This window comes from Chroicocephalus ridibundus, chromosome 2, assembly GCF_963924245.1.
Source record: "Chroicocephalus ridibundus chromosome 2, bChrRid1.1, whole genome shotgun sequence".
NCBI classification, from domain to species: Eukaryota; Metazoa; Chordata; class Aves; order Charadriiformes; family Laridae; genus Chroicocephalus; species Chroicocephalus ridibundus.
The window spans coordinates 147,209,922-147,237,033 of NC_086285.1; the positions used below are offsets into that span (position 1 = coordinate 147,209,922).

The 27,112-nt window shown below is 38.4% G+C and overlaps 1 protein-coding gene across 1 annotated transcript; it reads left to right on the plus strand.

Moving 5' to 3' along the window:
• The first annotated feature begins 11 nt into the window (after positions 1 to 11).
• On the plus strand, positions 12 to 27,112 carry DCAF13 (DDB1 and CUL4 associated factor 13). The gene is made up of 11 exons (XM_063327323.1): positions 12 to 182; positions 2,065 to 2,264; positions 3,575 to 3,682; positions 5,351 to 5,440; positions 6,345 to 6,500; positions 7,227 to 7,304; positions 11,719 to 11,801; positions 13,749 to 13,913; positions 17,193 to 17,328; positions 25,222 to 25,385; positions 26,213 to 27,112. The coding sequence occupies exons 1-11, from the start codon at positions 113 to 115 to the stop codon at positions 26,298 to 26,300; spliced, it is 1,338 nt and encodes a 445-aa protein (XP_063183393.1). The 5' UTR covers positions 12 to 112; the 3' UTR covers positions 26,301 to 27,112.

The following is a 27,112-nucleotide window of genomic DNA, read 5'->3' on the forward strand; positions in this document are numbered from 1 at the left end:
GTACCGGGGGGAGCAGTGTCTCGCGAGAACAGCCGGTCCGGCGCATCCGGTCACGCGTGCGCCGGCGGGGCGGAAGCGGTGGAGGCGTGAGGGGAAGGTGGCGGCGAGGAAGATGCGGGTGAAGGTGCTGAGCCGCAACCCCGACGACTATGTGCGGGAGACCAAGCTGGACCTGCAGCGCGGTGAGCACCCCTTCGCCTTACCGCCCGGGAAGGCGCTCGGGCGGCTGCCGGCCCTACTCCCCCCCCCCCCCCGGCGGAGGAAGAGGAGGATGAGGAGGCGCTGGCGGTGGCCGTGTCCCGTCCGAGAGGCGAAGGGTGGCCCTAGGGGCGCCGAGCGGAGGTGCGGGCCTGCCCCGGCGGGGTCTGTCCCATCCGTGAGGCCGTGGTGGGGCCCAGGGGCGCCGGGCGGAGTTGCGGGCCTGTCCCGGCGGGGTCTGCCCCGTTCCGCCCGCCGGCAGGAGCCGCGGGAGTCCGTCCCCGGCGGCGGTGGGCGAAGGCGGCTGGCTGTCCTGTCAGCCGGCCTGGTAGGGGCTGGAGTCTGGGCCTTGGGGGTGCCAGAGCATGGTCGGGAACGGCTGGGGGGGGTTAGTCACCCTTCTGGTACTCCGAGATTACTCTTAGTATTACCCGGGTTTCTCTCAGCAATTTTGTACTTACTGCTCTCTCTTCCATAGTACAGCTCATCGTGCTTCATGCATATCCCTTACTAAAACTGGCAAAATTCGTGCAGATTTTATTCCTTGTTCTTGGATGCAGCAGCTGTAGCCTGGTTGACGGGATGGTGACTTCTCATGCTGTGCTCTGCGCATCGTCCGTAGAACTGATCTCACACAGCCGAGCAGTTTCATTTCTGTAACATGACACAAAGAAGGTTTAGTTTGTACCTGGTATCAGAAATAAAGTTTGTAAAATGGTCACCCTTTGTCAGAAAAAGCAGGAATAAAACTTTCAGTGAATTGGATGCACTAAATCAAACTATTTTGAGCAGGACAGTACACCTATAGCATTTTAAATTGCATATACTTCATTATTTGATTGAATTGGAGGTAGGTGGCTATGTTGTGTGAAATAGCACTGTAGCTAGCATCTTCTAGTTGTTTAATAGTGGTAACATAATATGGACAAATATTATTGAAGTTACCCACTGGGGTATTAGCTGAATACATGTTAATTTTCAAAGTGTGATTTGTGTGTAAGCTGTTAAAACAGATTCTCTGTCATATTGCAGAGTGTTATCCTACTTCATTTCATCAGAGACCTCAGAGGTTTTGATGCGCATGAAATAGTCTTTGGAAACCAGCAGACTGGACTAAGTATCGGTTCCTAATGAGCAGTTTGTTGTCAGTTGTTGCTCTGTTGACTGTTCAACCTTTTTGAATGAAACTGAATGAGAGACAAAACCCAGAAGCACAATGTCAATATCCACTGTCTTTCTCCACTTGTTCTAAGGTGTATCTATGCAGGCGGATGCAGAGAGGCCCTTGCTTGAAGCTTGTTGGATGTAAACACTCATCTAGGAAAACAGATAGCATTAGCACAGGACCAAGCTAATGAAACTAATGAGTCTTATTTCTGAGCCAGGGCTGGCTGGCAGCTGAGTAAACATGAAGAGAGCTAGGTTGTCTCTCTTTATGCATGTCCATGTAGCTGTGTCCTTTGTATTAGAGTTTAGTGGTAGGAGATTGGTGGTGTGGGTTGTTTTTTTTTTTGCTTTTTTGCTTTCCTTTGTGGTGGTATTTGTTCTTTTAAGTAACAGTTGCAAGATATCTGCAACTTCCAGTTTGTTGCTTATATTCATACCTTCATTAGCTTAGCGGTGTACCCTTGAAAAGGACATCAAATAATTTCAGAGTTATTTCAGACTTCATTAACTTGAGCTTGTTAAGTGAGCATAGTAATGATCCATGGATCAATTGCAAAACAGTAGGAATGGCAAAAATCTTAGCGTTGCAGAAAATTCTCCCGTGTCAGGAAAATCAAAGAGAAAAGCTTCCTAATTCAGCTTACCTTGGACTTCACTATATACCATGGGTTTCTGATGTCTGTGTTGCTCTTATTGCAGTTCCAAGAAACTATGACCCTGTATTGCATCCATTTGAAGTTCCGCGAGAGTACACAAGAGCTCTGAATGCAACAAAGCTAGAACGTGTGTTTGCAAAGCCCTTTCTTAGCTCACTTGATGGCCACAGAGATGGAGTTAATTGCATGGCCAAACATCCAAAGAGTTTGTCCACAGTGCTGTCTGGAGCTTGTGATGGAGAGGTAAGCTGCAGTTACAAACAACGAACAAGGTACCTTTCTTCCGTCTTTTATTTTTTCTTCCTCTTGTGTTTTTTTTCCTCTTTTTTTTTTTTTAAATGCCCCCTGCTTACGTTTCTTTTGTGTCTTTGTTCAGCACGATACCCTGTCTTTCTCAGAAGGTGCAACTCTACCCACTTTGGGGCAGTGTTTCTCAAACTCCAAGTTGTAACCTCCCAGAACACAAAGGGTTTCAAAAATCTTCAAGCGGCAGCTTTTAGCTGTTCAGCTCTGAGCAGAGGGTGTGACATACAGTTCCTCAGGATGGAGCAGTGAATGTTAATATTTGCAGTCCATAGTGATTGCTTTTTGCTGCCCATGTGACTGCCCTCCTCCCCTTGGAGGAGTTAAGCTGCTAGATTACATGAAGTCAGATGAGCTGGCAGGAAGGGACACACAACCAGAAACTTTGTGGAATAATAATTTAGCATACTGCCTAAAAATGATAACTCCATGTTTGATTATTTTATATAAATATTACAAATAGCAAGCAAGAGCACTTTAATTGGAGTCAGTTGCAGAAAAAAATTGCCTGTCTTTTCTGTCTTCTCTGTCCTCTCTCAGCCTTGCATTGTTTGTTTGATAGTCCTTGTGTATTTTAAAGGTGTCTTCTGGGTAGCTGGGTGCTTTCCGCTTTTTGTAGAAGGCACATAGGTTATGCAGTAGTGTAATGGAGATTAACCTTTTCAGAGAGGAGGGGAATAAATTTATATGAAACGTTAGACAGATTTCTTTTCTACTGATAGAGTGAGTAAAGTACTGTATACTTATAAATACATACAAATATAAAAAATGACCTCCATTTCTTTGGTTTTTAAATGGGCCCAAATGTTTTGAAACCTAAACCGCTGTGAGAGGTGGACGTCTATATAAAGTGTAATACAGCAGCTGGACTGAAAACATTCTGTTGTTTCCAAAGGCTACTTCCTTGTTCTTTTCTCTCTAGAGGGGTATTTTTTGATGAAATTGTAACTTCTGTTGTCTTTTAGAAAGAATTCTAGTTCAAAAATAGGGAATGCAAAAATATGGTAAGTATACAGCTTGGGTGGGGAGAAGAGGTAAGAAGGAAAGGGACGCACTTTTAAATTTTTTTTTTTTTTTTTTTGAAGAAGGGAATGAATAAGTAGTTTTAACATTACAAAATTTGGCCAGTGTTCAAGCCAGCTATGCCATTTCATTAGAATGTGTGTGATCTCTTTTACTTGATTTATAAACTGCAGTTGTGGGCTGTAGAAAACTTAAATAACAACAGAATACTTTTCTGGTCTTAACAGGTTAAAATTTGGAACTTGACCAAACGACAGTGTATTCGTACTATACAAGCCCATGAAGGCTTTGTTCGAGGCATGTGTGCTCGTTTCTGCGGTACATCATTCTTTACTGTAAGTATAATGTGTCTCCTTTGTACAGTGTAGCAGTACAGAGTGCCTGTTTACCATCTGTTTTCCGGTGAGCAACTTACTCTCTGCCATCCAATATTTAAATATCGTATGAATACGTTTATTAAATTTGTCAGTGAACCTGACAGTTCCGTTTCTGATGACATTTTTTTTGATGCTGTGATATGGATGTTATTGAAGACTGTGGAAGGGATAAATACCAGAAAATTGCTAACAGATGGTCACGTAACTAAAACTTGAGTAAACTAGTTTTCGTTAAAGTAGTAGATAGATTATGGTCCTTGAAAGACATACAAACGCTTAAAAAAGTAACTATTTATGTACACTATGATTAAAGATATGCTGATTAAGTCAAGATGGTTCCATGTTAATTAAGCTTTATTAACTTATGTCAGCCACAACTGATTTAGTTGCATATAAATCTGGAAATAGTATGTCTTCCTGTTTGCATTAAAACAATTCTAAGATTATACAAGAAATCCCAATACAACCCCCAACAAGTTTGGGTTGAAGACTAGAGTGTCCTGAGGTTTTGCTTTTTTTGAGCTGGGCACAGAAGAGCTATTTTCACTACTATATTTTTCTTTCCTGAAGTACATACCAGGTCATGAGGACTGCAGTTAGGATGTAGGGGAAGTCACGGCAAAAAATTCTAAATGACTCCAAATTAGCATGCCCTTTGGACAATCCCTCTGCCTGAAAATTGCACAGCCATGCAAAAGCTTGTGTTGGCATAGTGCAAGAGATAGCATGGCATTAGGAACGGGCAAGTGGCGCAACTGGGGTGGAAAATGCCTTTTAACTGTTTACATGCTCATCGAAATGACATCCAGTAGATAATTTGCAGTTTAAGGTGCTATTTGATTAAGAATCACAAAATGTAGCCTAAAAAAGCAGTCATCGTTCTAGCTAACCTTTTTTCTATTCAACCCTGGAAGTATCTCTCTTGAAAACTGGAAAAGATTCATGGGTTGTGATAAAGACAGTTGAATAGATGAAGGAAAGGTGGTGGTGGGGGAACAGTGACAAACAGGAAGTCAGTCACCTCCTTTCACAAGCACACAGATCCCCAGACAGTCTCTGAGCAGCAGCCACTTTGGAAGCCAGCCCTGCTCCCCTTTCTTCTTCCACTACCCCAGTTTTTATTGCTGGGCATGATGTTACATGGTATGGAATACTCCTTTGGCCAGTTCAGGTCATCTGTCACGCCTGTGTCCCCTCCCAGTCTTATTGCCCACATTGGGGAAGCAGGGATGATGATGGGCAGAGTCGGGGCCGGGTGCGGAAATGCCTTTCCACTGCACGAGCACTGTTCAGCAGTAGCCAAGACATTGGTGCCTTATCAGCACTGTTTTAGCCACAAATCCAAAACACAATGCCATATGGGCTGCCGTGAAGAATGTTAACTCCATTCCAGCCAGACAATATACATGTACCTTCCCAGTTTCTAGCAAGATATTATGACAAGGAGAACTAATCTTCAGCTTGGAGGTGTAAAAGGCAACAGTGAATAGGCAGCGTTTTATTTCTGCGTATGTCATAGATCATTCCCTTTTGAAAGGCTGCCTGTACTTAATTGCAAAGCACATCTAATAAAATAAACAGAATATATTTATGTAAAACTCTATGTGCCTCCTCCAATATTTCCAGGTTGGCGATGACAAAACTGTGAAGCAGTGGAAAATGGAGAGCCCGGAATATGGAGAAGAAGAAGAACCCATTCATATGATTCTTGGAAAGGTAGTAAATCTAAGTTTTAATTTTTCCCACATTTCTTCTTTTGAATTAAGTTTGAACAAATTCTTACCTAGCTTTTGGAGGAGAGAGAAATGGTTTGATATCACCTGTTGTCATAATGGGTTCTGAGGTGATGTCAACAAATTTTATAATGGCACTTTTAAAGTATATTCAAGTTTTTATTACATTTTACATGTAACCAGAAAGGAATCTTTCAAATGCCATCAGAGATTGCTTAGATCTGTCTGTACTAATCATCCCTTTCTTCAGTCTGGTCACATCTTTCTGTAGTCCTTCTCTTCGGATGTGTGTTGCCAGTGCTTAGTCTGCATTAAATAACTTTCTTTTCCTGCCAATACCCTGCAGCTGTTCAATAAAAAAAATTAACTTTACGTTTTTCTTTTTGACAAAAGCAGACTAAAAATAGATACTTCAGCACTTTCAATTTATGATAAGCTTATTTTAAGAACAACATTAAATGCTTTTTGTAAATAGGTGATTTGAAAATCTTTAATTATTGTATTGTCTATGCAATCTTTTTGGGTCCTCATCGAAAATTTGTAGTTGTACCCTTAAAATTTCCATTTTTTTTTTAAAGTCAGACAGGACTTTGTAAACGAGCTTCTAATGCCGACTCCATTGTAAATTAACAAGAAGTGCATGCATGCTCATTAAGTGAGTACACAGAAAGCTAGTCTGTTATGTAAGGGTACATCTGATAAGACTCGGTTTCTGGTAGCAGTGGTGACTTGGTTTTCACTAACACAAGTGAATAAAAACATGGCAGACTTGGTATGCAATGATTTATTGATCTTGTTTTGTAACAGAACATATTTGCATATTTATTTTACAATTGGTTCTGTAATTTTTTTTCGTTTTTTTGTTGATGTTGTTTTTTCTTTTAAAGACTGTGTATACAGGAATTGATCACCACTGGAAGGAAGCTGTTTTTGCCACCTGTGGCCAGCAAGTGGACATTTGGGATGAGCAAAGGACAAGTCCCATGTGTTCTCTGACATGGGGTTTTGATAGTATAAGCAGTGTAAAATTTAATCCCATTGAGGTAATGTTTCTGTTACATACTGATGAAGAAAAATAGTGATTTCCAATATAAGAGCTAAACTCTATTAGCACAATCTTTTATGGCTTTTTCCAAATTTAATTTTTGATATGTGTTTTAACATAATATTTGGGGGGTGTATACATATATTTTTTTTTTTATGCCTACAATTGCTTTGGAATGTAGTACCATATATTTTCATCTTTTTATCTTCTGTCTCTGACAGTGGGGGAGAGGAGAAAGGGAAGTGGGGTGGTCTCCATTCTGCCCACAGCAATACATATCCCATTCCTCAATCATACAATGTAGTGGTTATGTGAGTGTGGAGCTCTCATCTGTTCCAGTGCCGTACTCCCTGTGACCAAGGCTTTTCCCCCTCTCCATGGCAAAACAATTGCATCTGATCTTCTATAGCAGTTTCTGTATATCTCTTGGCTGGGCTGTGCTCGTCGATGAAGTGTTTATGAGGAATTGCTTGTTACTTTTGAATTAGGGAGGACTGGGTGGATTCGGAATCTTACAGGGGAAGCTATTTAAAATTTTTGTGCTGAATAATTAACTGCACAGAAAGAACAATGAATGTACTTCCTTGACTGAAAAATAAACTATTTAACTACCAGCTTTGTGAAGTAACTTAGGTATCTAATGTAAGCTGTTAGCCATACTCTAGAAGTGTTTAGAAGACCCTACACACTGCTTTTCTGTGGTTTTTTTTTTTTTTTTTTTCAGACATACCTTTTAGGAAGCTGTGCTTCTGACAGAAATATTGTACTATATGATATGAGAAAATCAACTCCATTAAAGAAGGTAATCTTTGCTTATGGCACTAATAATCATACTGAACATGTAAATAATCTGTAACTGTTAATGATGATAAAGGGAAGCTCTGAACTGTGAGTTCACTGAGTTTTCATCATCTTAATTTTGAGTCTTTTAACTGAGTTTGAATTAATGTTGGGATTTAAACATGCAGAGTTAGAAGGGCCCTTTTCTGCATTCAAACGGGCTGTCATGCTTACTCTGTTGTAGTTCTTGATAAAGTACCTGACCTGACAGCAATTTCCCAGTAAGAACTTTATGTTCCTATATTGCATTCTGTCTGTGCATGTGTGGTTTTATTTTTTTAATTTTTTTTTTCACTCCTCCTTGGCAGAAGCAAACAAGGTAATGTCTAAGGCATTTCCTTTTCACCATTGGAGACCCTTGCCCTGCATTTGAAAAGGTGTTTTTCTTTTGCATGGAGATAACCTCCCTGCCATCCACCTAGTATAAACATTCAGAAATCCTTTGCAATGAGTGGAATCAAAATTGTATTTATATGTGGAATTTACCAATGACATGAAGATTCCTATTTATCTTTAAGAGAATGTATGTATTTACTTAAAACAAGAAGCCAGTAATTGATACACGTTACCCTTGATGAAGTTTGGTAGTTTTGAGCCTCAGAACTATCTTAACGATTTTCTTCTTGAAATACAATATTCTAGCCTGTAGTATATTCTTCTGATGTGTTGTGTACTGTCTGCAATGGCACTGGTCTGATATACACTAGAACACTATAATGGTAGTTAGTTATAAAATAGGAGTATTGTTGGCATAACAGTATTTCTTTCTCTCCTTGTACCCCAACAATTTCTAGTGATGTTTCATTTGGGCTGCTGAGATAGTGCTTATAAAAAAAAAAACAAAACAAACTGTCAGTGATGCCAGTTGGAGACCTGAATGTCGAAATGAGCACAGCTATTGCTGTAGATGTGCAGTGACAAGTTAAAAGGATGTAGTTTGAGCCTTTGTGAACCAAGTTTGAATCTAACAGGATTTTACGTATGTATATATGCTAAATATATGAAAGTATACATATGTGTGCATATATACACGTGTGTGCATATGTGTGTCTCTTGTAGTAGGCAGCATGCGTGGGTGCATTTTCTGCTATAGGAGTAAAACCCTGATGAATAATTCCTTTTATCTGTGAATATAGTGCTGGGTTTCCTGCTGGGATAGGGATGATTCTCCTGTGGAGGGGCAGGTTGAATGCCCGTTTCTGCATTGAGAGCTAAGAGCTCTGTAACTCCCAAGAGAAGTGTGCTGCTCATTAGAGGTACCTTACCTATGTATGGGCTCTGGCTCCTAGCACTGCTGTGCTCCTGGTGTTTGATCAGCAAAGCAGCTCACACGCTGCCCTGAGTTTGGAACTTGGTGGGAGTCCCTTTCTTAACAGAAATAGGAGTACAACTTTACACATCATGAAGCAGTAGCTGTCTTGCCCATTTTTCCTGTCTGTGAGTTTCGAAGTCTTAAGTTTCAAAGAGGAACAGATAAAATGGTGAGATGCTGCCTAGGTGCAAAACAGGAACTAGTCTAAAACAGCTGGGAAAAGATGAAGGGAAGCACTCTTGTTGCATGACAAGATGAAGATGTTTTAATAGAAGTCGGTACGCTTGCAAACTAGAAGTCATTCCTGTGTAACCTATGGGATTGCAGGAAAGCTTAGCGTGTTTTAAACACAGTGTTTAGCATTTAAACAGCTAACAGGAACGGTGTTGTCTTTTGCTTGTAGCATTCTTAGGTAGGTAGTAAGGGAGAACAGATTACTTAACACAAAACCGGATCGCACAAATAATTAATCTCAAAATCTCTTTGTAAGCAAGCGTTCACCACTAAAATAAATAAACCAAGATAACCAAGTCTTCAGGGACTTCACAGCTTTGATTTGTCTTAATCAGGAGATTTTCTTATGAAATGTCCTAAGTGTATCTACAATTGATTAAAAAATAGTGTCAGGAGGTCGCGCTGCTACAGGTTTAGATAGTTCCGGAATGCCATTATTAATGTATTTACAGCAACTTAAATCAGTTCCAGCCCAGGTTGCCTTACATAGTTGTTACTGAATGTAGTGCTAGAGCTGTACAGAGAATCCTTTTCTTAGGCAGTATTTTAATGCCAAATGCCACTGCTGAAATAAACTGAGTGCTTGTAAATTTGAGTGAAAAAATAGTGTAGAAGATATGGACCAAACCTGACCCCTTTTGAAAAAGAGCTGGATTTTCCAGCAATATTGGAGTTATTTTGTGGTATGATTTAACATGTTACATGTATAATAAATATTTTAACATTAATTGTGTACTCATTTTGCAGTGGCTGAAAAACTTGGAGAGGGAAGAATAAAGAACTCTCCTTGATTATTAGCTTCCCAAATATGTGCAACAATACTGAAATCTGAACAAATTCTAGTAGTCACATTACTGTAAACATAGGGCCTTTCAGTGGCCTATCCTTTCAGTAAAGTCACTTTTTAAAGCAGAGATTACTTTAGACATGTGATGATTACATTCAATTTATAGTTTCTGATAATGAGCAGTATTTTGCAGCGCAGACTTCATATTGAGCAGGATAATGTCACTTAGGAAATGAGGACTTAACGGAGAATGAGAACCATGAGAATGTGCACACACTTATAAAATCACGATCTTTTGGGGGAGCAGTTCCATGGAGGCCATCACTATTAACTTGTTTTGACATTGTGTTCATTATTGTAAAAGTTAAAATTGTGTAACTATAGCTTCTTATACGTATGTAAATTTATGGTGTTTGGTATAGTAAACTGAGAACAAAAGTGAGTTTGGAGTGCCATAGCATTAAACACCCAAATTTCAGGACTTTCAAGTAGGATTATGGCTGGCCTGGAGCATTGTGGAAAATCCTGTTTAGAGTTGTTCAGTTTTTGTTAATAAGTTGCTCTGTAATTATACATCTGTTTTATGTCAGGCATACTGTATGGGATTTATTTTTAAAATACAATGGTTGGAAGCTCCTCCAAGACTCGGCAGAAGCCAAAGCTGTTGTGTCATATGGGGTGTCTGATGACCTCCTCCCTGCCTCCCCTTCTCTTACAGAGGCCCAGCTGTTACTGGCACATCTGTCCTCCAAGGTGGGGGCATCCAACATACAGCTTCTTAATACTTCATGTCTAATCTACTGTTAGCAAAGTAGAAGGGTCTTATTAGGCTGTCATCAGCTGCCTTCCTCCCACTTCAAGGTACGCTGGCCTCTTCGGAGCCATCCGCTTACTAGCAGCAGGCAAATCTTATGAACGTGTAGCAAATGACTCACTGCTAATACAGTGATAGTGGTGAGTAGATTACAACTTCTATACACATTGCTTGGCACTTCAACAAGAAATGGCAACTGTCCTGGAGAATTCATGAACTGCAGTTTCAGAGATAAAATAATGAAGGGCTAGTAATAACTGGGTAGAACATAAAGAAGTTATAAGAGCTTTGCAAATGCTGGTTCACAACATCAGTTAATGACTATATCTTTTGAAATAACCATTTAATTAGGTGTGTTTATAGATTACTTAACTAAGTTTTCCTGTAAATGTGATGGAGAAGTGAAATTTTTCAGAAGTTCCAGGTTTATGTGTTCATCACTAACATATTTACATGTTAAATGACCACTTTAGAAGAATTTGCTTCTAAGATGACTTACAGAGGAAAACTCAATTTGTAGAGTCATAGAATGGTTTGGGCTGAAAGGGACCTTAAAGATCATGTAGTTCCACCCCGCCCTGCCTGAGCAGGGACACCTCCCACTAGACCAGGCTGCTCAAAGCCCCATCCAGCCTGGCCTTGAACACTTCCAGGGATGGGGCATCCACAGCTTCTCTGGGCAACCTGTTCCAGTGCCTCACCACCCTCACAGTAAATAATTTCTTCATAATATCTGATCTAAATCTACCCTCTTTCAGTTTAAAACTGTTACCCCTCATCCTATCGCTCCACTCCCTCATAAAGAGTCCCTCCTCAGCTTTCCTGTGGGACCCCTGTAGGTGCTGAAAGACTGCTATACGGTCTCCCCGGAGCCGCCTTTTCTCCAGGCTGAACAACCCCAACTCTCGCAGCCTGTCCTCAGAGGAGAGGTGCTGCAGCCCTCTGATTGTCTTTGTGGCCCTCCTCTGGACTCACTCAACAGGTCCATGTCCTTCATATGTTGGGGGTTCCAGGTCTGGATGCAGCATATTACGAAGCAGCGTATGATGAGGGACAGGAAGTCTTGAGTTCCAAGTCTAACACTCCTAAGGAAACGTCCTGTCATGTCACTCTTTCTCTGACGTAATTCTGTACCTAGAAAGTGCTTCTCTCCAGTGATATAGGAAGCCTTGAATAGAGCAAGTATTTTACTGCCTATAATAAGGTAGCAATGTGTAAATATCTTTCAGGTTATTTTGAATATGAGGACAAATACAATATGTTGGAACCCCATGGAAGCTTTCATTTTTACTGCAGCAAATGAAGATTACAAGTAAGTGTGACCTTGCTTTTTGATAACCTGATCATGTTATGTTTTTAATCTGCATTTTAGTAATTTATCATCATGCTAAAATACATTTTTAGAAACATACCTAAATTCTAAATTTGAATCACTTAGGGAATAACTAGAGAATTACAGGCTCACTGATTAAAAAAAAAAAAATTAAAATAAAAAAATTGATGGTAGACTGCCTCTTTCTCTGTATTTCAGTACCCAGGGGAAAAAAGCAGTTTTACTCACAAAAAACGCAGCTGAACCAATGCAAGTGTAACTTGCAGTGGGACCTGGAAAATAAATACTGTTGGTCGAGCCTGAGGCAATATAAGTATTTATTTTCTTGCCAGCTCTTGTGAAGCTTGATATATTGTACTGATAAGCTATTTTAATGAAACCCTTTCTTAAAAAAGTAAATTAATCTTTTGTGAAACAGTTGCAGAGACTGCAATACTTACCCTTTCAATGTCTCAAAGCAGTTTTTTACTTTTGAACAATAGTATTCATGTGAACAGCTAATCTGATATTGAAAAATCTGTCTCTTCAAAACTAGGCCACTGCAAAATGTGTTCCACATCCTTTTTTCCAGGAAGTCAGTGATCTAACAATAGATCACTGTTTTCTTCTAGAACATAGGAATTTTATCACTTCTCTTAAGGCTGTTTTTCCAAGGAAATGGAATCTGGCCCAGACCTTGAAAGTGGGTGTTGTACTTAATGTACTGCTTTTCACCTATTTTGGTTATGGTATGGCAAGGCTAACAGGGTATCTAATCTGTTTGTTTATAGCTTTTCCCCCCCCGCAGCCCTGCTAAACTGAGAATGGTAGCTGTTACTGTCAGGGGCAACTGTCCTCTTGCAAGCTATAGCAATTCATATAAGTGCAATGGCAAACACATGTATCAACAACGCAAATGCAAGTGTTACCTGATTATATGGAGCAGTGGTTTTGAATACGATGCTACTGTACTTTTTCTTGGGGAATTTAGAAGGAAGAAGCAATAGTTGCCCATAAAAATAAGAGACATTGAATTAATTCCAGTTATGCATTCATCTGCAGCAAGGAGGGTGAGAAACCTGCTAAATTATAAGTTTTTAATATAGTGGTTCTACTGAAATGTGCGTCTTAATCATGTTTCATTAAATGATTTGTTTGTAAAGCACCTTTGCTTATTGGCCCTAGGCAAATCAATGACCTACTTGGTTATTATGCCTTGCTGTGTGTCAGTGGGCTTATTGATTCAAAGGCGTTACAGGTAGACCTCACCCAAGCTTTGAAGTGCTTAAGAGCAAACCAGCTGTGGTCCACAAGCTGTGTGTGTATTTTTAATACAATGCTTTTCTACAGGTAGTGTGCTCTCCTGAACTAGTATCTCCATGTATTGAAGGACCAAGCTTTCCTTGGACTCCTACACTGTCTGACCTAAAGAAAATTAGGTGGTAGGAGAGGGTGCCAAACAAATGGGAACTTCACAGAAGACTTGGAATTACTAGGAGTTCCCAATATGGGAATACTTATAAATCTTGGGGAGTTGATAGGCTTGCCGTAATGATTCAAAGATGCTTGTCCAAGTTCAGGTTATATACTTATAGCTGAAGATGGAGTAAAGGAGGACAGTGTGGTGGTTGGAGAAATGGGTTTGGTCAGTGACCCGTGAACAGATGATGAAGGGAATAGTGGAGACCATCTGTTCTTTGACAGTGAGCAAGAAACCTAGGTCTGATCCAATAACTAAAGCCTCTGGTTAATAAACTTTTTTCAAGCCCTAAACAATGTATTGTTCTTTCTTTTTATGTGTTATGAGCAGTTTTAAAGAGTTCCCTCTGCAATATGGATCTAGCCTTAAGCATGGTTTATGTATGATTAAAGCAGCTGTTCAGCAAAAATGTATTATTTACTTAGGAGCTGTTACGATATTAAGCTGTTGGTGTGTTTATTTTAAAGCTTATATACTTTTGATATGCGCTATCTTGAATCACCTGTGATGGTGCATATGGATCACGTGTCTGCTGTTCTTGATGTGGATTATTCACCCACTGGGAAAGAATTTGTCTCTGCCAGCTTTGATAAGTCTGTCCGCATTTTTCCTGTAGACAAAGGTCACAGCAGGTGAGTGATTTTACACCTTTGTCTCTTGCTGTCATTGGTTCCAGTGACCTCCCTCTCTAGTCCTCACATTTCTTAATTCATTCGTTAACATCTTCATTGGGGCATTCACTTCCTGTGAATATTGAAATCTTATTCTGTATAGAATTTGAGATTGACAGGTCATGTAGTTGACAGATAATTCTGGAGCGTGTATAATGGATAGCAGTACTTCTGCAGTTTTGGATTAAATTTACAGTGGATTATTGTTCTTGGGTGTACTCATTTGTATTTTACCAAGATGAATCCCATCTTATTTCCCTCCTTATGTATCTTTAATGTTTTTAGGTCACTTTGTACTGTATCTGTCACTTAAGTTTGCAGTGCCTTACAACATTGTAGCATTTGGTTATCTAAGGACTACCTTCATCCTCTATGGATGATTGCTAAAGACGTTATGTGAAAAGCATTGTTGTATGAATTCCTGAGGATCAGTTTGGGACACTTTTGTGATCTGTTTCAGTATGCTTATTACCTTTTGTTCATATTTTGTTAACCAGGTTTTGATTCATGTGACAATGCTTTGAATACAACTCACTTTGAATTAGTTTTTCATGTAAGATTTCATAAGGCAGTGTATTAAATATTTTGCTGAAGTTCAGATTTGATCTACTGTGTCTCCATTATTACTACTTTTTTTTTTTTCAATTTGGTGAAAATTGAAGAAGTTATCAGATCTGTCTGGTATCATTTGTTCTTCATAAACCTACCTTTGTTATTCTCTGTTGTCAGTTCTTCCTCTTTTTTCCTTTATTCTTAACTTTATTTTGCTTCTGCTTGCCTTCCTCTCTGCAATCTTGGCTCCCCAAAAGGTTGCGACTAGGTGGTTTAGGGGGTGGTAATGTCGAAATATTGATTAAGGGAGGAGTACATTTTTATTATCGATTGATGCAGTTATGTATGCAGTATTCAGCATAACTGTTTGTATGCTCCCGTGCTGCATTAAAGATTGATAGGGGCTGTTTACATTTTCCTTTATAACTAATCTACAGGTAGTTTTTATTTTCTTCCAGTCTTGCAATAATATTTTAAATGTAATTAAGTATTACAGTTCCTTGTGGATTGTTTTGGTTTGGGTTTTCTTTTTAGTTCTTGTATTATTAAGCAGTTCTTGTGTCCTACAGATTTTCCTTTCTATGGAGTAGTTATGTTCACAAAAGTGGTGATACGCAAAGTTAAAGCACATCATTGAGAGGAAGCTTGCAGACCCCATAATGCAACAGTAAAAGGCTTTATTCCACATTACTGTAGATTGTTGCCAAGGCCTGTGGAAGGAATTTTCCTCTTTGTCCCCCCCTTTTTTCCCCCCCCCCCCCTTCTACATGATGGCCATAAATCTAGTGAGGAAGAGCCTTATAAGTGAAGAACTTAGTCTCATATAAGCTGACTAGGGCATTCTGTGATACTTAAAATTCTGTAGGAGCTAGGGTTTTTCAGAGTTGCACAGTTGAAATTAATCCTGTGGAGCAGAGAAAAGTCTCCAAATAGAAGATCTGATTCCACCTGGAAAACTGAGAGGGCAGTTAAGAGTATCTTGACAATACTCCAGTTTTGACTTTTGATCTACTGCCAATCTGCAAAACTCCCAACTTCCCATTGCTTTCTATTGTATTTTAAAATGAAAATTTAGATTAGGAAATTGATTAGCCATAAGAAATAAGATTTATAATAAAGTTGATCAAATTTGGTAAATTCTTGGTAAATGGAACAGGATGTCTGTGTGAATTTTTTAAATGACACATCCTGGTTATTTGGCCGTGTTTTGTATTTTTTCCTTTCCCCGAGAATTATATTTATTAAGCTGTGATGATAGCAACAGGAGAGGCAAAGACTGAAAATCTAGAGTAAGGAAAGGAAAAGTACTTAGTTCCCCAAAGGTGAGTGAAGAAAAGCTTTGTTATTGAGCCAAATAGTACAATAAAAGTAAACATGGGGATGCTTGTGAAAATGCGTATGTGCACACATGCTATTAAACATCAACATCAGTAAAATGCTGATGTATTAATGTTTTCTGAAGGTACTCGTGCTCAGTCATCCACACAGTTGTTCTTGTAGAGCATCACTTGGCTGTGAATTACGAAAGGCAGTTAAGCTTATCAAAACTTATTTAAGGTAGTATATTGATTACTGTTGTTTTTCTCACAACACCTCCAGCTCAACCCCAGGCTGGTTTTTCCATGGCTCTTGAATAGGTGTTGTTTCCATATTTCCTTTCCATTACTACTTGGATTTTACTTGTAAAAATAACTAGGGAGAAGAAAGAGAACGGCCTATAAGCTGCAGTGCGTGATTGGTATACCAAAGGAGTGAGTTTTAGTGGACAGTAACTAGGCCTTACTTATTCTTCACCTTTAGAATGCTAATAAATAATTAAAATTACTAAAAAGTGAACTTAGTCCTATATTTTTATAGCAGAAATAAAATAATAACTTTATGCATAATATTGTTCTGCTTGTTTGGTACATAATGAATATTAGATAAGAGTTTCATTTAAATATCAGTTTAAATGTAACATGTAGAAACATTTTTCAACAGGTGCCAGCACTTGTTGAGCAGGAGTCTAATTGGCAGAAATTAAATGTAGTTCTGAATGTTTTCTTACTAGCTGGTATTTCTTGTTGAGTTCTTGTTTGCAGGACTGGAGACTTTTCTTGGAGTTTTTAGGGTTTTAAAATTTTTTCCTAGAAGTCCTTTAGACAATGATAAGGAAGTCTATTTTTGGGGAAAGGAGGGGAATTACAATGAAGAGGAGCCAATCCATTGCCATGTCATAAATGGGCAGCTGGAGGTGTTTATTTACTGTATTCTTTCTTGTTCATAAGGATGCTGTCAGATTGTCTGGCACCTGTTCTGCAGTCCCATTCTGTGACGCTTGATCAGTGCAACAGCGTATTAATGACAATTATTTCAGGAATGGTATGCATTTCAGGTATGCCATGCACCCATGGCATCTTTTGCAAAGAGTTATTCTTTATCTATTTAATGTAATTTCTTTGAAAACACTTATTTAAAAAGCATCTTATCCTAGGTGGTCCTTTATCAGTCTAACCATCATAGTGTATTTCATTCAGTCTATATAGATTAAAGATGAGTGCAGTGTTTTTAAAACAAAATCAGGTTGGTTTTTTTTTAAAGAAGTAAAAAATGTATTTGCCTTGAACAGAATGCTTTCTGCTATTTGAAAGGTAATTTTGATGGGAAAAGTGATGATAGATCATTTAAAAATGTTTTTCTTTGCTTCAGGGAGGTATATCATACGAAGCGAATGCAGCATGTCATCACTGTAAAATGGACTTCAGATAGCAAATATATTCTGTGTGGCTCAGATGAGATGAATATTCGTCTGTGGAAAGCTAATGCTTCTGAAAAACTGGGAGTGGTAAGAGTTGCATTTTGCTTTTTGTTATCAGGAGACAAGATGTTTGGAGCTTTTTTGTTATTACAACTGGTCAGCCTATTCAACTTCTAAAAACTTGTTTCTAAAGGGGAAAATGTAAAATGGTAGTTTGTATTTAATTTGAAAACTGACATGCACAGTATAGCTCATTGCCTTTACTGCAACTTATAATAATAAAATTAAATGCCTTGTTGTTGCTACACAAGGGGACTTTTTTTGGTCTTGTTAACAATAATCATCGGTTCTAGCTAGATTAGAGTTTTTTACCTGGGTGCTATAGGTGAGAATTCATCCCTTTGCACTAAAGAAAGCGCAGTAAGTTCTGGTTTGCCATATGTAAGTATGTAAGTCATTCTACTGAGGCTTAGGGTTACTACTTTTAAAAATTTTGACTGGAGTGCGACTGGTTCATGTGTGGTTCATATTGTGATAAGCATATGCATTGTAAAATAGACCATCTGGACCAATGCATAACTGAGATTGTTATTAACCTGAATAATTCTCAGATATCAAGTGGGCAAACTAGTGGGGTGTCTGAAGTCCACTTAGTTCAATGTAAGTCACTTTGGTTGGTGTGTTCCTGGTGGGAGCAGACATCGGTCTAATTAGATACATGTCTGTTCAGTTACACTTGTTCAAATGTTTATGTATAGACAAAGCCAAAACATTGTTACAGTTACCCCTTGCATGTGTTCATCTGCACAGTTGTATTAAAGTATTGAATGACTTTGGAGAATGCATTTGACACTCTGTCCACTGGGAGCAATCCCTTTGTGTAGCTTTTTATTGTTAGGGTATTTTGGAGGTGCTTACATTGCTTTTTCTGAGTCCATCAGCATAGCTGTCAAATAATGCTTGGGGGAGTTTCTGCTTGATCTTGTGGAAGATTGAAGAGGGGAGGAAAGGGAAGCTGTAATTCATGGAAGAATATTGTGCAGTTAAGGGGATGGATCTATTGCATAGTCATGTCTAAGGCTGCTTGTGATTACCTGAAGCTCCATCAAGTGATAGTATCTCTGTAGGAGGGAAGTGGAGCAGAGCTGGGAGAGGTGGCAGGTGAATGGGAGTGGTAGGAGTACTTAAGGCTACGGGATAATTCAGACTGTTGTGCCCTGTGAAGTACTGGGTATGGAGTAGCACAGCTAAAACAACATGTATATCTTTAGTCATGGCCCACCATAGGAATTTGGAAGTCCTATTATTTTTCTCATCTTTGCTATAGAGCTATAGGTAAAAAACCAAAACACAACTTTGTAGCCTGTACAAACCTGTTTGTGGTTACAAACTACGAATTACATTGAATTTCTTTAATGGAATTAATTTTTGTTGAGAATACTTTTTTTTGTTTTTTCTGTTCTGAATTGATTCTTGGGATTTTCCCATGTAGTGCTTTAGTCAAACATTTAAATATCAGTCCCATACTTGCTAATTCCAAGGACTCCACAAAGCTCATTATAGAACTCTACTTTTTGATTTAACTTTTATGTTGAATTTGCTTAGGCAGGGTGGTGTTGCGCAGAAATATTGCCTGTTTTCCTATTGTCATATCCATATGCTCATGGCAATGCCCTTTTCATCTGGTTTTACAGTATGAACTGAAATTGTCTCTCTTTATTCACTATATTCTTAACGAGAAACAGCATCCTGTCTCTCACTAAGATGTTGTTCTGTAACAGAATTGTCTGGTATTTTTGACACGCATCTTTACTCTGTGCCCTACGTATGACGGGCAAGTGGGTAAAAAGAATGTTGAAAAAATTATTTTCACATAGAATGATTCCGAGTATTTTCAGGTGTGAACAGCTCAATTCACTCTATTGACTACTAGATGGCATTGGCCCCTTTTCTTATGAAAGAGTAAGGGTACTTGGATCTGGGAAGTCATGGGCAAACCCAACTACTCCTGCATTGTAGAATTATTATGTACCGAAGGGACATTAGCTGTTGTTGAAGTATTTAAAATGCAGAGTGGTAAATGACATTCTGCTGTTTTCCATACTATTAGCATCAGTGAAAACTGGCCACGGATGGGCCTAAAAAGGGTGCTACTAATTATGACTACCGGATATTGGACATTGCGCATTAATACTCTTGTGTTTGACTTGACAGTGAATCCTATGTAAAATAACCTGTCCTTCCCCCCCCGCCCCGTTTGTAACTACGTTGTTGCCGTTTAACGTGGCTCTTGGAGGCTATGCATACAATTCACTTCTGCTGTTGGGGAATCATACAAATACAGCTTTTGTAGCATGCATACGTGTAAGGGTTTGTAAGCATTTCTGTCAAAGCTCTTTGGCTATCAGCTCCCAAGAGAACTAAGTTAATAGCTATAACACACAAGTCAAGTAGCCTGTGTTTTTTTGTTTAAATTTTTATTTATTCGTTGGTTGGGGGTTTTTTTGCTATCAGAAATTAAAGTCATCCCATCACTTAGAATACAAAACTTGTCATCCTATCTTCAAAAAAACACCTTGCAACATCAAAAGAAAGCAAAATTATTTAGAAATACAGGAAGAACCTACAAGGGACGTAGGGAATTATTTAGAAAAACTGCTGTCATTTCACACGGATGATGCTAATGAACTTGTAAAGAATTATGTTATAGTAAGAGATAATGTTTCACATCCCCATATCTTGTGTGGAAATGTGTTCAAGCATTATGCTGTTGAAGGCTTGAATTTAGCAAGACACAGTATTTGGATATTAAATTAGTTACTGTCTGAAGCTGCTATAATTGTTGTTAAATTTTTATTATATTTTTTAGCAGCACTATGAAATTTTACTTTTCAGATGTCTCAAGAATAATTGTTGCTCATTCCACTTAAGAATGGAATCTTTATGGCTTATCACGTTCTTGTATATACCTTGGAAATGTTGCTTGGATTCGGGCAGCTCTACCAATCTTTGTTCAGTCCAGCCTGGTAGTTCCTGTGAATCTTACTGTTGCCACTGTTAATGGCTATTTGTCAGGTTCCACTGTTTTTCTTTAGTACCTGGTCCTTTTTTAGAGGATTGGTGTTCTTATCTTCATAGACATATGCTTGCTTATTTTATAAATGTCCAGTTCTTCCATAGTCTGTGGCTATTTTTTGAACATTTTGAATATTCAAAGCTGAACATTCAGTAATTCTGTCGGACGTGTCAGAATATGTCTCAAATGCTTACTTGCTTGCTGTGCTATTTTTCTTCGCTGAGAAGATTTGATTGAATGACTCATCCAAAGGTCACTGTATTTCTGATATAATGCTAACATCTTTTAATACATTGTATTTTAAGATGGATATTTTTGGGGTGGGGATGGATGGAAACCAGCATCCTGAAAGAGAAAGAAAAATGGCAATCAAACACTATTTTTTTTTCTTTGGTGAGTACTTAGTCTTAGGGGTTTTTTTAGTGTTGCTGGGCTCCACAGAAGTTATAGTGAACATATAGTATTTATGTTGTGGCTGATTAACACGTATCTACTTGGAAAGTTGTACTTTCTGAACTGTGGCTGCCCTAGCGGTCATCAGTTCTGACACGCATGTTTCTTTTGGTTTCTAATGTATTTGGCATTCTACTCATTATTCAAAATCAGTGAAACATTCAAGTAAGGATAAAAGTCTCCGGAGGAGCCAGAGGCATGCTGTGTCTCCACTCCACTGACAAATAAGTCTTTATGGCTTTTACATAGGGGTAACAAAACCCAAATCTCTCTTGGAGGTACTGCAAAAGTTGCTTCAAAATAACTTGCAAGGGTCAGTTTTTTAATAAAATTGATAAACTAATAACTATTATTAATTAGGACTTTAGCAGGAGGGGGTTTTTTAAAGCGGTAAACATCTAGTTCTGCGTGTCCAGAAGCAAAAGACTCAATTAAACAAGACTGTTGAGATACTCCAGACTGTTCAAATACTGTACATAAAATACAACACGTTAAGTAAGTTTGAGGCTTTTGTGCCTGGGCTCTTGGAGAGGTTTGGGATTTCTGAAAAGGTAAATGACTGGCTTCTGAGGAAAAGAGGAAAACAGAGCCTCATCTGAGTGAAAAGGCTGGAAAAGCAGCAGTAATAAAGTGGAATTCAGTTAATAGAGTACAATTAATCTAGCTAATACAAAGGGATAGACTGTGTATTTTGAATTGTAGTGAAAGCAATAAACCATCAGTAAAACTTCAAAAAGCCCTATTGTTCTTCAATCTATTGATGCATTTTAAAAAATCTACACCCGCAGTTCTTAGAGTGTAAATGCTCAGTAACATCACTTCTGTGAGTAACAACGGCAAAATTTGGCTCTGTTTCATTTCCAAAGTAGTTAGGAATTAGAACAGAGCACTGGACAACTGAAGAAGAAAACTTTCTGCTTGGGAATGATTTATGGTTCAGTAAGTGTAAAACTAGTGTCAGGAGTGAGTGAAACAGTAGGAGCACAGGTTTGCTGCTTTCTTACAAGGTGCAGAAATAACAGCTTTTGGGTAAAGAGTGAAAAAGATAGGAGAAAGTGCGGTTACAAGTCTTGGGTTTGAACTAGCAAAGTGGATTAGCAGCAGTGCATCAAAACTGTTTAATTGTATATCTTTTCAGTCTGCTTCTAGTATACAGTTCCATATTGTGAGATAAGGCTGATAACAAGCAGTACCTGATACTGTGACATGGCATTCATTTCATAGTGATTTTGGGGTTGTGATTCAATGCACATGTAACTTCATCCCTTTGGCTATGATTTTGTGCTCTTAACGTCTCCATTACCTTTCTTTTTTTGTCATCCGTTTAGATGTAGAGAAGCTGTAAGTTTTTGGTCCAAGGAAACAATGAGTAATAAACTTCATGGTAATAAATTTAGAAATGTGCTTTCATCAAAGCAATGGAAAAAATGGAAATAAAGGCAAGCTATAATGTAGAAAACTGCTGGGATACGTTTGCATTCTAAAAATACATTACCTCTGTGCTCTGTCTGCCCTAACCTGGAAGGGCAGCCTGGGCAGGATAGATAAACAGCCATTTCATATATTCATGCTGAATTACAAGAGTCTAATGGTGTGGAGTTTTAAATACTGTACAGTACAAATACAGCCCTCTTTAAAAGGAGAATTTTTTGTTAAAGGTGGTTTTAGCCCTTCAGTCGGGGGTCTGGAAAAAATGCTTACCTTCCTTCTGCTTAGATGGGAAAAATAACCAGCCTCTATCATCTGGAGGCAGGAGAGAGGCACAGGCAGTTCACTCAAGGACACATTTCCCTATTGCTGACAACTTGGTTGCATTTTAGAGTTCTTTTTCCCCTTCTTTTCACTCTAGATGTTTGCTGTGAAATACTGCTGTGGTAATGACACAAATCAGCTGTCTTCCTGCCACATGATTTCTGTTTCCCTGATATAGGAAGAAATTTGCACGTTCACTTTTGGAATGTGTGATAAGAGTCATATATCATCTTTGAGCACATCTTACACTCATGATGTCATATAAATCCTAATTTATTATATTGTAGAGTGTTCAAATCTCTATCTTGCTAAGTCGTGCTGTGTTTACAGCATTTTTTCCAGCTCAAAGCAGGATGGGAAGTAATGCTGTTCTCTTCAGCTGTTTATGTTGACCTTTGTAAAATGACTTGCAAGAGAGAGGTTGGAATTCAGTGCATTATTGCAATCTGCTTTCTTCGCTATCTGCCGTCTCTCAAATAGAAATTCGTCATTACTGCAAAATTTTCTTTTATCACCATGTAGATGAGAGTGCACTTAGCACAGCCTGGTGTATGGGGCGTTGGCATTTGGTAGTTGAATGGAAAGTCACCAGCCATGTGCCTTTCTATATACACCACGTTTTGCATAAAAATGGGATCAGACTTAAACATAACCACCTCTTAAACTATATTAATTTTTTAAATAAGATGTCCTGGATGTATCTTTAATTTACAGATTCACCTCTTGTCTGTAGAATCATCAAGGTTATACGACATCGGCAGCAATTTGCTCTTCTTAAATTAAAGGAAAATCATTGAATTTAATTAAAATAAAACCTCTTTAATTTGGATTATGTTGGCAGTTTTCTGCGGAGTGGGAACACCTGGGATTTATTGAGAGTGAACCAGCTATGCAGGCTGGCTCACTAGAAGGAATTTCAGTAAAGGGCCGGGGGGCAATAGTTTTAGTGGGTTAAGATTGTAAAATTTACTCACTTGCAATTTGAGAGGTCATGATAAATGTAAGTAAAGCAGAAGGATTTGTTTTTTACAAATAAGAGGGCGTGAAGAAACAGAGGTTAAGAGAGTTATGTGTCTCTGATGGCTGAAAAAGAGGTTTCTGAGAGATGAACAGCTCTGCATCTGGTGCCTGGTTTCTTTATTGTCCCGAAGGAGAAACTCCTTTGCCATATGTTTTATTAATACTTGCTTTCAGACCATCAGTAGTATTCCAGACCAGACTTATCTGAGTATCATATTTATTTTTTCAGAATTCAGGAAATATTCTAACAAAAGTAACTTCTAAAAGTGACCTCCAGACTGGAGAAGAAATAGCCAATTGCTGATTATAAAGGGGGGAAAAAAGCATGTTTCCTAATAATGTTGGTGGAACTTCCAAATTATTGTGTGTGTAATAAAGTTGTTTGTTTTGTTGCTGCTTTTGTTTGTTTTTTTTGTTAGCATCTGAAACTTGTGTTCTGTTTTTTCTTGAGAAAGTAAGAAATTAGTGAAACTGAGTTATTTGCAAAGCTGAATAAATAGAAGTTGTCTGAATTACTGTTTTGCTTTTAATACTCTAGGCGCAGGTAGTAGCGGATGAAGTAAATGTGGGAGGACAAAAGGCTTGTGCCACTGCTCGTTTGAAAAATATGAAGGGTTTTAAGATGTCTGAAATACTGGAGTTATAGAGTGTATTTTGGGCAGGAGGGTAGGAAGAAGAGGATAGGAGTGTCCTCTGTTACTATTTAATATTAACAGATTTTCTGTTTGTATGAAAACTCACTAGAGGGAAATGCAGCTGAAATACCCAGAGATCTGAGCAAATCTAGAATACATAGAGACTGATACTCCTTGTGAAGCAGCAAATGCTTTAAACAAAACCACAGCACACACTGATTTTTATTTTCTTTTTCCTTTGGATAAATAAGTATTAGGACCAAAGGAAACATGCCTAGTTGGAAAAAAAAATAATAGATATATCCTCTGTAGGTTAGCTGTCAGGAAAAGGCATTTCTCACTTCCAGTGGTGTTAATAGTGGCTCAGATGTAATTTTAAACATGGATAAAATTAAAGTCGTTTGTGGTGATACTAGCTTACCTGTATTTTATGTGTTTGTGATACTAAGATATTTTTAGCTGCTTGATGAAGGTTGGAACTCCCTGTGTGCCATATAGTCAAGCTAATACTTGAAATCTGATATGTGCACTGTGCTTCCTAATGGATCGAGGTGCTGGGTAAGATTTAAGCCACCTAAAGAGCTGTCTGTAAAGCTGTTCATGAAGGCAATTCATTTATAGCATTTGTACTTACATTGACTAGTGATTAAAATGCCTGCAAATCTTTGTTTCGTAGCAAAAGCTGATCATCGTCAGAGGTTAGGAAGGCAGGCGGACTCTGATCAGAGAGGTTTTACTGTCAGCTACTTCTGTTCCCTCTTCTTTCTTTACAGCACATTGAAATCTGATTCTCAGGGAGTAAATTCAATTACTTCACTGAACTTTGTGATTGTGATAATGTTTTGTGTTTAGGCCTTGGAGTATTGTTGAAACTGTAGTTTTTTAATACTTACCTACCCTAATTCTGAAGTTCCTGTGGTTACAGCCATTTGCTAGAAGGAAGACGTTTGAATTAAAAGTCAAAATTTTGTTTAGTAGAGAAAATCATGACAGTTAAATCCCTGTTCTTCTGTAACATGCTTGTCTGTGGTGTTTTCCCCATAGCTTGCACCACGAGAGAAGGCAGCTATGAATTACAATCAGAAGCTGAAGGAAAAATTCCAGCATCACCCAAAGATCAGACGCATTGCCCGACACCGTCACTTGCCTAAAAGTATATTTTGCCAAATCAAGGAGCAACGTATCATGAGAGAAGCTCGTCGGCGAAAGTATGTCTTTCTCTTCTGGCTCTGTCTTCTCTTGATCTTAATAAAATGCATCACTGCAGTGCTGTAGCAGCAACGTATGGGAGTGATAGAGCTACAGCGTGTGGGAGGAACAAAAATGAGCTACTTTTAACATGTGAATAAGTGATCATGAACTACAGGATTGATTAACCTTTGATTATCAGGAAAACGCAGACAAGTGCGTGTCAGTGAGGATTGGCTGCTTCCCAAAAGTTCACTGAGGGAACAGCAGCAAATACCATGTTGGAAGAAGCCACAATGCTCTGTTAAGCATGACGTGATGCAACATTGCAATGGAAACAGAATGGGCTGTTTTGGGTGTGGGGAGGTTTTTTTGTGTTTGTTTTGGGTTTTTGTCCTTTTTTTTTAATGTTGGGCTCCAGGAGGAGTGTTTTCCATCACCTGGATCATTGTCATGTTGGAATCTCTAGGAGCGGAAGGTGGCATGCTTTGCTGTAGCTAATAAATTTAACAGTAAAACCAAAAAGTGGTGGGTTTTAGTCATCTTTCTCAGCTGAAAGATTCTACAAACTTGAGCAGCAAATCCTGTTGACATGAAAACCAAGTAAGGTGAGCTCCCAAGAAAGGGCTCAATTTGAAACTTTCCTAAATTAGTCGATTTTAAAGTCATTTTTCAAAGGGACAGTCCTTCTCAAAGGAGGAAGTACGTGTCATTTGATTAATAAAAGCAGAGCATTCTTAACTTTTTTTTTTTTTCAATTGTAGTGTATCTCCATTAGTAGCTTAAGGAGGAAGCTAGTATTTCTGCTGACTACTGAACTTCATTTTCCTGTTTTTTTTGTTTCTAGGGAACTGAATCGTCGTAAGCACAGCAAACCAGGATCTGTGCCAGTTGTGTCAGAGAAGAAGAAACATATTGTGGCAGTGGTGAAATAATTGTTTTCGCAAGTACAAAATGTCACAATGAAAGAAAATATCACTATTGAATGAATCCACTGTAAAAAAAAAAAAATTGATAGACATTGGTAAGACAGCATATGGCTCCAGAAACGTGGCTTTTCTTCCAAGTATACACATGCTCTCATTTCTCAAGCCATCGTCTGCTTTGGGCAGTTGTAAGAATTGGCGCCATGATCTTTTATTGCCATTTGCATGTCTGATGTTACTGGCCTGACACTGTGTATTGCAGTGGAGTTTGACTCTTTTGATATAAGCAGATAACTTGGTAGTTGGTGGAGGACACCTGTAGTTCCAGTCATTCCTTGGTACCGTTACTACAAAAGAAGGATGAAATAGATTCAGATTTGCCAGAGGCAAAAAAACCTTTGTTCCATACAGAGTTATAAAATCAGTTGTCCTTACGCTGTTTTGTTTTTGTTTTTAAACAAATCTAATAAAGCAAACAAGTGACCTTATGGCAACAGGCTAAATCTTTATTATTCCAACTGACAAGTATACTGCATTATACTTATTACAGTACAATATATTATTTTTCTTTTATCCAAAAGGAATTCAATGGGACTTTCAGATACCTGTAAACATATTTATAATTTTGTTCTCTCTTCTTAACTATTTTATGTGACTTGACAAAACTTCAGACTGTTGAAGTTGCTAATAATGACATGGTCTAATAAATATCTTTTCTCTTTATCTTATTTAAAACTTCTAAAATCTGGATGAAAGATGACACAAGTTATATAAAGACCAGAAACTTCTATAGGTGAGATTTATTATAAGCCTTTTATTTG